This window comes from Dama dama, chromosome 20 (assembly GCF_033118175.1).
Source record: "Dama dama isolate Ldn47 chromosome 20, ASM3311817v1, whole genome shotgun sequence".
In the NCBI taxonomy this organism is placed as follows: Eukaryota; Metazoa; Chordata; class Mammalia; order Artiodactyla; family Cervidae; genus Dama; species Dama dama.
In genome coordinates this window covers 96,727,895-96,740,693 of record NC_083700.1, presented here as the reverse complement: position 1 = coordinate 96,740,693, position 12,799 = coordinate 96,727,895, and the positions used below count along the sequence as shown (strand labels likewise).

At 39.8% G+C, this 12,799-nt stretch overlaps 1 protein-coding gene across 2 annotated transcripts; it reads left to right on the top strand.

Annotated features, from left to right (window-relative positions):
• Nucleotides 1–272: 272 nt before the first annotated feature.
• Nucleotides 273–8,730, top strand: LOC133041408 (cytochrome b-c1 complex subunit 6, mitochondrial). 2 transcript variants are annotated; one of them, XM_061122014.1, is made up of 5 exons: nucleotides 315–427; nucleotides 5,097–5,123; nucleotides 5,597–5,744; nucleotides 5,839–6,000; nucleotides 8,518–8,730. In XM_061122014.1, exons 3-5 carry the CDS (start codon nucleotides 5,682–5,684, stop codon nucleotides 8,548–8,550), a joined length of 258 nt encoding a protein of 85 aa, XP_060977997.1. In that variant the 5' UTR covers nucleotides 315–427; nucleotides 5,097–5,123; nucleotides 5,597–5,681; the 3' UTR covers nucleotides 8,551–8,730. The 2 variants fall into 2 exon arrangements, with proteins under 2 accessions (XP_060977996.1, XP_060977997.1); XM_061122013.1 differs by lacking the exon at nucleotides 5,597–5,744 and having other exon boundaries at nucleotides 273–427.
• Nucleotides 8,731–12,799: the final 4,069 nt, after the last annotated feature.

The window sequence follows — 12,799 nt, the reverse complement described above, 5'->3', positions numbered from 1 at the left end:
GGTTCCATCGACGATGTGGGGAAGACTGGGAACTGCGCTAAAAGAATATCAAGTATTTATGCATACGTCCCAAGTTTCTTAGAAATCAATAATTCAAATATCCCCCAAGGTCAACATATTTGGGCCTGGTGTGGCTAAGAGGATATTCCTTAGCAAATCCTTCTCTGGTGCAAATACCAGCTCTCCCTGCCCCCTGCCTCTGGACGGTAGTACATGCCAATCGGAGCGTGTGTTCGCCACTACGACTAGTCTGCCGCACTTCCGGCCAGATCGCCGGATATCCGCTGAGTGACCCTTACAAGTCCTTTTTGATCCTCAAGTGGAATAGGTGCCGCTGTTTCTGCTTGTGTTGAGGCCAGAACCGTAGCCGGGCATGGGGCTAGAGGACGAGCAAAGGATGCTGACCGGGTCCGGAGATCCCAAGGAGGTAAGACTCTGGGGCGACTCGACCTCCTTTTACAGCCCTGAGGCTCAGGACCTGACCCGCCAAAGCACGGGACCCTCTGGGCCCCCGTTTCCCGCTCGAGTTTGCAGGGTTGGGAGAGCTGGTTCCCCGTACCTTTCCCCAGAGTTCGTCGGGTGACCTTGGGCAAGTAGGTGACTAGGCTTTCTCTGGGCTTCGGCTTTCCCATTATGTGAATGTGATGAAGGTTTAACGAGAACAAAAATGCTTTGTGGACTAAATCTTTGTAAAAATGAGGCCTGCTTATGTTTTTAGTCAATCAGCTGTTCAGAGCCTCTAGTTTGACGAATTTGGGGAGAAAGCTGCCTCAGCTCGGGTCAGGGATCCTGGTATATCTTCTGTGGAGATTCCGGGCATCAGGCCTTAGGCTAGTTTCTGTGAAAACGTGATTTCGTTTTCCTTGGGTGGGGGGAAGGGAAAAGTTTCTTTGGGGACAGTGTGGGGATGTGCGGTATAATTCTGTGATGAGGGAGGAAGCTCTTTCTCAGATTGAGAATGCCAGTTTAATACTAATCATTTATTGGCTGCTTCCGATTCCAAGTGCTTTATATGTACTAATTCATTTAAGCCACATAATAGCCCTGTGAGGTATTAGGTAGTCATAGTATTGCCATTTTACATGAGGAAACAAGCATAGAGAGGTTAAATATCTAATCTGAGGACACACAGCTAATAAATCACGGAGCCAGGAATTGAACTCAAACAGCGTGGTTCCAGACAAGGCTTAGCCACAGTGTTACATGGTTTTACAGAAGCCAGCTAGTTTTGTTTCCCATCACATTTCCTATCTTTTGTTCTTTAGTCACTTCCCTACAGTTGTTCTGGGTTTATGGGTTAAGAATAATTGGGAACTAGTTTATCCCATAATTTTTTCTAGTCTTATTTTCAGAAAAAGGACAAGAAAGAAATGGAGCCAATCTCAGGAGGTTCAACTGGAAGTATACCAGAAAGTTCAGTAGGGCTCATCACAGCAGTAGATGAGAAAACAAAGTAAACAAGTAGTCAGTTTTAAAATGAAGAAATCTGAGGTTTGTTATGAAGAACCTATACATCTTGGAGGTTGAATCTTTTTATTTAGTGTGACCTTGGTTTTTAATCATTGATAAAAAACATTACCTGAAGTAGTCCATATTCAGACTTGTATTTGGATTTATTTTCTCAAAATATATCATGATACTTTTGACACAAAATTATAAAAAATGATCAATAAAATAATCATTGTAGTAACACTGCTAATAGGGAAAGGATATAAAGGTCTTGCTTCTAGGATATTGATTTCTGGTTTCTAACTCAGGCAGAATGGGATTTCAGTTTTTTTGAATAACTGTTTTTAGGATGAATTTTTTTTTTTTAAGAGCAAGGTTAAGAAATATTGTTTAATGGAAAACTAGACTTGTACATCCTAAGTAATAACTTCACATTTAGAAGACACCTTTGTTAATTTGAGACTAAGCAGCCTAGATTACAGTGAAACCTGCCCTGTCCCTCACTCCCAGTTTTCATAAGCTTTGGTCCCTTCCCTAAAGATCATGGTAGAGAATGGGGCAGATTGTATAGAGTTTTGAAAACACAGTGAGGGATTGTTGAACTATTTTTTTTTTCTCTATATATACCTTTTCTTTCCCTTCCTGCAAACGTGGACATGTACATGCACCAGCGGGCAAATGCTTCACTTTTGACAGGTTGAGTTACTGATCAGGCACTACTATGCCACAGATTCAAGACTGTGCTTTTCCTCTCAAAGATATTTTTTTTTTCCCCATACCCCTTGGAAGAAAAGAAACTGAGGTTGAAATAATAGGTAGGGCCTGATGTTTTTAAGCTTGTGAGTGGAGTTGTGTAGAGCTTTGGTGCACTTATATTGATAGTGTACTTAGAGTCCTGAAAGTTCAGCAAGCCAAAAAGCAGTGACAGAAATTATCTTTAAATTCTGGCTAAAGGAGAGTTTAGGTTTGGCTATTTTCATTTACCCAATTCAAATTCAGAACATAGGGAAGAATGTTAGCTTTCTACCTAATTTGGTTTGGGAATGTCAGGATTAAATTTAGCTATTTCTGGTACTACTGGTATGTCTCAGAATTTAGAAGAAAATATATTTAAGTTGGGGACTTTCCTGTAGCTCAGATGGTAAAGAATCTGCCTGCAATGCAAGAGACCCGGGTTCGATCCCTGGGTCAGGAAGATCCCCTGGAGAAGGAAATGGCAACCCACTCCACTGTTCTTGCCTGGAGAATTCCCTGGACAGAGGAGCCAGGTAGGCTGTAGTCCATGGGATCACAAAGAGTTGGACACGACTAAGCAGCTAACACACATACACATGCTGATTCCATATGAACAGTTGACAACTTGAATGACTGATTAATTTGGTTGCATTGGGTCTTAGTTGCTGCATGATGGGATAGTCATTGCATGTGGGTTCCAGAGCACGCAGGTGCAATAGTTGCAGCAGGTGGGCTTAGTTGACCTTGAGCCATGTGGGGTCTTATTTCCTCAATCAGGGGTTGAACCTGGATCCCCTGCATTACAAGGTGTGTTCTTAACCACTGGACCACCAGGGAAGTCCCTGAATCTTTTTTTTTTCCCCATAATTAAAACATTTAATGAGCATAAATATATGACAGACATTATAGATACAGTTAGGTATTACATATAGCATAGTATTTGCAAAATCTATACATTAAAATTGATATGGCAATTTTACTGTGACAGCTTGACTCTATATCAGAAAATGTTTGATTAGTGCTTGTTATTACTAAATTGGGAGCCCCTTAAGGGTCTATTATAATTAATCAAATCATTACAGATACAAAGTGCATAAACTTTTAGAGCATTGTACACACTTAAGTTTGTTGCTAATGAACATGAGATTCTGTGTCCTTGTTTAAATATACTCAGGACTTGTTTTATTTTTTTTCCATTTATTTTTATTAGTTGGAGGCTAATTACTTTACAATATTGTAGTGGTTTTTGTCATACATTGACATGAATCAGCCATTCAGGACTTGTTTTAATCAGGTAGGGTAAGGTTACAAGCATGGAGACAACTTTTTTTTTAAATTATTTTAAAATTATTTAAATTGTATAACCTGTAAAGTTGTTTATATCAGTGACCCTGTCTAGTATGATATCTATTACCCTTCTTCAAAGCATAACCAAGATAGGACAACTGTTTTTGAATGAAGTTTATTACTATAGTTCCTGACTATATATAGTTATATATAGCGACTGGACTGACTGACTGTAGTTCCCAAGAGAAGAGGGCAGGCCATACCACCCAGGGCCACATGGGGAGGTGCCAGAACCAATCAGGAGCAGAAGAAGGACTAGGTGAGGCAGGATGGGCATGTTCTGGCAAGTTTTGTTGTTGTTCAGTCACTCAGTCGTGTCTGACTCTTTGCAACCCCTTGGACTGCAGCATGCCAGGCTTCCTTGTTCTTCACCGTCTTCCCGAGCTTGCTCAAACTCATGTCCATTGAGTTGGTGATGCCATCTTGTCCTCTGTCGTCCCCTTCTCCTGCCTTCAATCTTTCCCAGTATCAGGGTCTTTTCCAATGGGTCGCTTCTTCGCATCAGGTGCCCAAAGTATTGGAACATCAGCTTTAGCATCAGCCCTTCCAATGAATATTCAGGCTTGATTTCCTTTAGGATTGACTGGTTTGATCTCCTTGCAGTCCGTTTCCTTGCAGTCCAAGGGACTCTAAACAGTTTCTCCAACACCACAGTTCAAAAGCAACAATTCTTTGGCTCTCAGCCTTCCTTATGGTCTAACTCTCACATCCATACATGACTATTGGAAAAACTATAGCTTTGACTATACGGCAAAGTAAGATCTCTGCTTTTTAATGCACTGTCTAGGTTTGTCATAGCTTTTCTTCCAAAGAGTAAGCGTCTTTAATTTCATGGCTGCAGTCACCATCTTCATTGATTTTGGAGCCCAGGAAAATAAAATCTGTCACTGGTTCCCTTGTTTCCCCATCTATTTGCTATGAAGTGATGGGACTGGATGCCATGATCTTCCGTTTTTGAATGCTGAGTTTTAAGCCAGCTTTCTCTCCTCTTTCACCTTCCTCAAGAGGCTTTTTAGTTCCTCTTCACTTTCTGCCATAAGGGTGGTGTCAGGTTATTGATATTTCTCCTGGTAGTCTTGATTCCAGCTTGCGCTTCATCCAGCCTGGCATTTTGTATAGTGTACGCTGCATATAAGTTAAATAAGCAGAGTGACAATATCCAGCCTTGACATACTGGCAAGTTTAAGCCTGGATAATTTCTTAATAGGCTGTCGACTTTGGGCTGGTCCCTTTTTGTTTGGTACTTACCCCTAATGTGATTAGTACAGGGGCAATAATTGGTTTAGTGTAGGAAAGTTATATAAAGGTAGATGGTAAGAAGGGTTTTGGATTGGTTTCTTTGAAATGTGTGCCCCCTGGCAAGTTGTTTGCCAACTCTAGAAATTAGGCAGCCCTGGGAGGGGCTGTCTCCAGGATTAGCAAGGCTCCTAAAGTGTCAAAACACCATAAAATACAGAAAATTTTAAAACATGGCTGTCTATCCTTAGTAATTACAACGTCAGTATGATTGCGAATATATATGTCATAAAATTGCTGCTGACATTAATTTTGTTTTCATTTTGTAGGAGGAAGAAGAGGAAGAGGAATTAGTGGTAAGAGCTGTCTCAGGTTTGGAACCATCTCAGTAAAAGAAAGTTTTGAGTTTCATGAAACTAAGGGCATTTTAAGGATACTCAACACCTTGGAGAGAATGGGAGTGGAAAAATCCTTTAATACTCCTGTTCAGTGTTTGTGGCATGTAGGCCTGGGAAGCTGAGTCTTTTCTGGGTTTGGGGCTTCTACAATCATGGTATCAGAGAGCACAGTAGCAACTTGAAGGCCTGATACTCAACCATGTGCTCTTTGTGGACTAAAAAGGAATTCTAGAAGGAATTTTAAATGATCCTTCTCCATGTTAACATGGCCTTTCTAGCTGGTCAGCTGGGTTGCAAAGGCCAGTTGTCCACTGAGGGGAATTAAAATTCAGACATTATATATCCCAAAATGATGTGATAATAAATAAGGCAGGCCTCCTCTAGATGTCCTTCAAATTTGGCCAGGTTTCCTTTATCACCTTGTTTTTCAGATAGGACTGAGGCTTTCAGTGCATACTGGCAACCCTGGAAGGCAGGAATGTGAAACTTTCCCCTACTACTTAGCATCAGAATTAAATGGGAGACCCCATTCTGCTCTTACTGGCGGCAGTGTGGCTTTGCCAGCTGGCCTTCTGCACGGTAATTCAGAGGCAGCACCTTGGTTTGGTGGTTGTATTAAAGCATGTGGTTTGTGGGTCTCCCGAAATCCCCATTTTGTGTGTTTCTCTCCCAGGATCCTCTAACAACAGTGAGAGAGCAGTGCGAGCAGCTGGAGAAATGTGTGAAGGCTCGGGAGCGGCTAGAGCTCTGTGATGAGCGTGTATCCTCCAGGTCACAGACAGAGGAGGACTGCACAGAGGAGCTCTTTGACTTCTTGCATGCAAGGGACCACTGTGTAAGTCAGCCTAAAGTCCGGAAGGGGAAAGCTTATAGTGGCCAGGGAAGACTTGGTGATGACCACCTTTCTTTCCATCCTAGGAGCAGGACAATGCTGAGCATTTTACATACATAATCTTATATAATCCTCTGATTCACTGAAGATAGATAGTCCCATTTTACAGATAAAAAACTGAGGCTCAGAAAAGAGATGTGATGTTCCAGTTTACACTGCTAAGCAGTAGGGAAACTGGATTCTGTATTTTAAGTACAAAAGGCTATTCTTTAATATATATCCTCCAGTGTGTCTTGTACATAAGAGGTGGTACAAAAGTTTTTTTTTTAAACTTGTTTTTGACTCCCTTACATATGTAACAGTAAGGTATTTTAATAAAGTACAGGGTAGGCAAAGTTTGATATGATTGTTTATGTTAAAATTGGGTGGCTAATAAGCATATGAAAAGATGCCTAACACCATTAGCTCTCAGGGAAATGCAAATCAAAACCACAATGAGATATCCCTTCACACCTCAGGATGGCTATAAAATAAAATGGGGAGAAATGGGTGAAGGGGGTCGGTAAATAACTCCCCACAAAATAGTTAATGACCTCCACGATCATAATTTATGCTTCAGCAATCCCAATTTAGGTATTTTAATTCTATAATATACAGTGCAAACACACAAATGCACATGCACACATATTTATACACAGCTCCTATAAACACATTCTGACAGTTAAAGAAAATTTTGTTTGGCCATGCCATGCTGCACATTTTGCAGGGTTTCTTGACCAAGGATCGATCCTGTGTGTGCTGCAGTAGAAGCATGGAATTCTAACCAACCACTGGACCCACTGCCAAGGAATTCCCTGGAGTTTTTTTTTTTTTTTTAATAAATAAGAACAAAAACCCAACTGAAGTCATACTGTCTAGAGATAAATATGTTTTCTTATATAAGCTAATATTCTTAAACAAAATGAAATATAATAACATAACACACTTACATATAAAACATGAAAGAGCACTATATTCCTTTCCATTGATGTATATTCATATTTTATCCATCCTCTAGTTTATAATTATTCATACAGCTTTTTTTCAACGTGATTTTAGTGGAAAGAGGGAAAACTTATATACAAAATACTTATATACTGCTTTCTATATCTTAAGAAATAAGTGTTGGTGATGTGGAGAAACTAGAAACCTCATATACACTGCCTATGGGAATGTATATTGGTACAGCCTTATTGAAAGGTCTGGCAGTTCTTCAAAAGGTTAAACTTAGAGTGTACACCCTAGGTGTACACCCAAGACAAATGAAAACATCTCTACACAAATTTGTACACAAATATTCATAGAAGCATTATTCATAACAGGCACAGTTGGAAACAATATAAATGTCCATTAGCTGATAAATAAAACTTGATGTATCCATATAAAGGAATATTATTTGGCAATAAAAAGAAATAAGTACGTTACTCAAAAAACATGTCTGTTGGTGGGGTGGATAAACAAAATGTGGTATGTACCTACAATGGAATATTATTGAGTCTTAAAATGGAAGGAAACTGATACATGCTACAGCATAGGTGAACCTTGAAAACATGCTAAGTGAAATCAGTGAAAAGAACTAAGTGAAAAGAACAAATTTTCTACTTATATGAGGAACCTAGAGTAGTCCAATTCATTGAGATAGAAAATTGAATGGTAGTTGCCTTTATTTAATGGGTATAGAGTTTTAGTTTGGGAAAATGGAAAAGTTCTGGAGGTTGATGGTTGTAGAACAATGTGAATTACTTAAGGCCATACAAATGAATTGCTTAAAATTATTAAAATGGTGAATGTTATTTAAATACTCTTTGAGTCAAAACTGGGTTAAGATCAGGGAATGAGATGGGCGTGGTCCCTGTCACTGAGTTATAAGCCAGCACAGGAGGCAGAATGGTTAGTAAATTGGTAAATCTTTTGGGTAGAACCTCAGGATGCCCTTTACTGAACCTTCTATTTAAAGTTGCTGTTCCTCCCCCCCAAAAAAATAAATAAAGTTGCTGTTCCTTCCCCCCACCATTTTATTTTCCTCATAGCATTTATCATTACCAGAAGTTATACATATATTTCTCTCATTGTCCTCTTAAGTTCTATAGGACACAGATATTGTCTTGTTTACCATAGTGACTCAGAGTCTAGAATGGTATCTGGCATATAGTAGATGTTTTATAAATATTTGTTGAATTGGTAAGCACTGTGATTGGGAGTCATGTTTCTTTGGGAAAGACAGGAAGGACAGGAGCTTGTTAAAACCTAAATATGTAATTTAGGTTTTAAAGGAAAATTAAAAGATGAAAAAGTGGGAAAGAGATTCCCAGTTAAGAAGAAAGTATTCCAGTAATTGAGGGGAGTTCATTAGGGCTCAAGAAGAGTGTGAGAAGGTGAGTGGTTAGGGAAGAGGCAGTGCTGCTCCAGATTATGAAGAGCCTTGTAATTCATGACATTAAATGTGCCAGTTGATGACATCCTGTTCTTTCCCCCATCTAGGTGGCCCACAAACTGTTTAACAGCTTGAAATAAGTGTGCAGATTTGTTCAACCCAGCCTTCATCACCTGGGCATTGGGATATTTCCTCATGGTTTTGAACATGATGTTTATTTGTGTAACTAAGTTCACGTAAATCTCAAGGATTTTGGCTTAGGCAAGTAATTTCTGTGTAATTATCAGTGATTTCATCTTAATAAAGTCCAATGATCAGCAGTCTTGCCTTCTGTCTTTTTTTTTTTAATTTAAAAGTTTTAAGCATGAGGATAGATAGAATAATCATCGACCCCCATGTACTCATTACCTAGCAATAATAAGGACTTTTAAAATTTTTACTTTGGCATTAGTAACACTAATTGCTTAATATCATTAAATACTCAGTTCATATGAAAGTTTCTTTTATCTCAAAAGTGTCTTGGGAATTCCCTTGGCAGTCCAGTGGTTAGGGCTTCGAGTTTCCCCTGCAGTTGGGCACAGGTTCAGTGTCTGGTCGGGGAACTAAGATCCTGCAAGCCATACAGCACAGCCAAAAAAATAACAGCAAACAGTTTTTAGTCTCAGTGTCCAACAAGATTGCTTTTCTTTTAAAATACTGTTTTTTAAGGGAAAGCGGAGAGGGGTTCAGTTCAGTTCAGTTCTGTCACTCAATCGTGTCCGACTCTTTGCGACCCCATGAATCACAGCACACCAGGCCTCCCTGTCCATCACCAACTCCCAGAGTTTACTCAAACTCATGCCCATCGAGTCGGTGATGCCATCCAACCATCTCATCCTCTGTCGTCCCCTTCTCCTCCTGTCCCCAATCCCTCCCAGCATCAGGGTCTTTTCCAGTGAGTCAACTCTTCACATGAGGTGGCCAAAGTAGTGGAGTTTTCAGCTTCAGCATCAGTCCTTCCAATGAACACCCAGGACTGATCTCCTTTCAGATGGACCGATTGGATCTCCTTGCAGTCCAAGGGAGTCTCAAGAGTCTTCTCCGACACCACGGTTCAAAAGCATCCATTTTTTGGCACTCAGCTTTCTTCACAGTCCAACTCTCACATCCATACATGACTACTGGAAAAACCATAGCCTTGACTAGATGGACCTTTGTTGGCAAAGTAATGTCTCTGCTTTTTAATATTTCTTTTTAATGTCTCTGCTATCTAGGTTGGTCATAACTTTTCCCTCCAAGGTGTAAGCGTCTTTTAATTTCATGGCTGCAGTCACCATCTGCAGTGATTTTGGAGCCCCCAAAAATAAAGTCTGACACTGCTTCCACTGTTTACCCATCTTTTTCCCATGAAGTGATGAGACCAGATGCCATGATCTTAGTTTTCTGAATATTGAGTGAGCTTTAAGCCAACTTTTTCACTCTCACTTTCATCAAGAGAGGGGTACTGGAGTCTAAACAGGGTGAGGAAAGAGGACCTGGCCAGTCAGCGCTGGCAATGGGAGACTGGGTACATACATACAGGGGGAATTGATCCAGTAAGTTGATATATTGGAGATAATGAGAGCTAGCAGAAAATGGAGTTATGAATATAGAAGAGGATAAAACCAGAATGAAGCATGCAGTGTTATTGGTATGAACTAAATAAATACAAATTTCAGTGTAAGTAAATACAGATGCCAATGTGTATATGTAGGGAATGTATACATTCTTCACCTTGGCCCACAAAGATGGCTTTATTATCCAGTCAAAGGATCCAGGGCTTGGAGAAATGGGTGATTCCAAGCCTGGGGTGGGGAAAGTATAAGATCAACCTGAACATTTGATTCAGAGAGAAGGAAGTGCTCAAAGAATGATAGGGACATATCAAAAGTAACATAAAAACCCCTAGCCAAATCTGGGACAACTTGAGCATTAAAAACATGAAAGTAGTGGATTATAACTCACTGAATAAAGCAGAAATCCATGAATCATACTAATTATATAAGTGAATCAACTGAAAGTTTGGTAAGAAGGGGATATATATTTATTTTATTAAAGGAGAAAGTACACTGGAGAAGTCTAGCAGACAGATGAAAGCTGACATCATCCATAATGGGACAGATAAATGGACCTCCTATAGGCAGCAATAAGAAGAACACAGCATCACAGATTCCTGTAAGAAATAGGTAAGATAAATCCAACCAGATAAATTGAGGAACATTCTATAAAATAGTACATTGTACAAAATAATCCTTACTTGTGTCAAGGGTGTGATAGTCGAGGAAGATTGCTGAACCATTTCACACAGGAGACAACAACACATGCAACATGTGACTGTAACCTGGATCCTTTTGTTAAGGATATTACTGGGACAGTTGGTAAAACTTAAACAAAGTCTGAATTAGATGACAGTGACTTAATGTTAAAGCTTGGAATTATTAAAAACAAAAACATTGTAGTAAGTTCCAAGCATGTGGAATAGAGGCCAACTTGTAGTCCTGTGAACCATCCATAAGCCTATGTCTAGAGTTAGAACTTGGCACATTTCCCCATAAAAACAGTAAATTGTGATGAGGCTCCACAGTTATCACTAATAAAGTATGTTGCCTAAGGGATAGGCAAAAATGTTCCCTGTTCCAATTGGGGAGACAGGCTAGGTCAGCACTGTTCAATAGAGCAGTGTGCAGTGACGACAAAGTTCTCTTCTGTATTGTCCAATATGCTAATATGGCTAATGTGACAGGTACTGAGTTTTAAATTTTATTTAATTATAACTATTTGAATTAATTTATGTTCAATAGTCCTGTGCGGTTACTATGTTAGACAGCAGAGGACTAGAAGTTGCATCTGAGTGATAAATGAGGGAAGCAGGCCCTCCAGGCCCTGGAAAATTGCCTTTATACTGCAGTCAACTGTTAGCTTTGTAGAAAGGCACAACCAGTGTTGCCAGATCACTTGTTTTATGTGAAATCTCCCAGTTGTTAAATGTGAACAACTAACTTTTCAAAGCATTAGGCTAAATAAAACACACCTATGGGCTGGGGCTTTAGCTCACTAGTTTGCAACCTTCAGTTTGCACATGAGAAAGACCTATATGTAAATAATCATACACAGAAAGTGAGCCATGCCAGAAACGAGTGCTTTGTGCTTCAGAAGTAATCAGCAGACTGATATTCAATATAGCCTGCAAGACTGAGGCTTCACAGGCATGCATGGTAATGGAGCTTCTGAGAATCTGAAGGACTGTGTTTGGAAAAAGTGGGGCAAAGGGCCACTTTAATTTAGAAGCTCTTTGAGCCTATTGTCCTAGCTACAGGGATGACCAGCATCTTCCAACCATTTCTGACTTAGAACCCATGTCAACAGTTACGTATAATCCTCCCAAATACCTAAATACAGTAAGTTCCCTTCATACGAACCTTCAAGTTTTGAACTTTCAAAGATGTGAACATGTGTTTGCATGTCCAGTCAGGTAAGTTCACATGTCTGGCACACATTGTCACACGCATGCATCGTCTAAAAGTGGTTGTGCTTTTGTGTGCTGTATAGTACAGTAGCGCAGTATCTTTATTTCAAGCACAGGATGTCCAGAAGCAAGTGTAAAAGCAGCAGTGATGTAGCTGGTACTGCTAAGAAGCACCAAGCAATAACAATGGAAACAAAAGTGAAAATAATTGAGGGTGGGGTGAGATGAAAAGATAGTAGACGTCACTTGTTCTTATAACATGAATCACACTATTCTAAAGAACAAGATCATGGAACATGTGAAATCTGTGCTAACATTGCCAACAATAATATCAAAGAAATGTAGAAAAGTGATAGAGAAATTTCTCGGTGTGTGGATGCAGGATCAACAACACTGTCAAGTTCTGCTTAGCTTAACACTGATTCAAGAGGAAGCTAAAAGCCTTTAGGAAGACTTGAAGAAGAAACACAGCAAAGAATCAGAGAGCACATCTTTTAATACTATATGTGGCAGGTTTCATCGGTCCAAGGCTAGAACCAATCTTTACAATGTAAAATTAAGTGGTGAGGCAGCAAGTGCAGATATGGTAGCTGCCCGGGAATTTACTGAAATGCTTCAAGAAATTACTGGTGAAGGCACTTATTTACCTGAGGAGGTTTTTTAATGTGGATGAGACAGGACTGTATTGGAAGAGGATTCCAGATCAAAGTTACATCAGTAAGGAGGAAAAGTTGTTGCCAGACGATAAAGCAGCAAAGGTTAGGCTAACTGTTGTTTGGTGGCAATGTTTCCAGTGATTTGAAGCTGAAGCTTCTCCTCGTTTATCATTCAGAGAACCCAAAAGCCCTTAAAAACATAGCCAAAGGCTCTCCTTGTTGTGTGAAATAGTAACTCCAAAGCCTGGG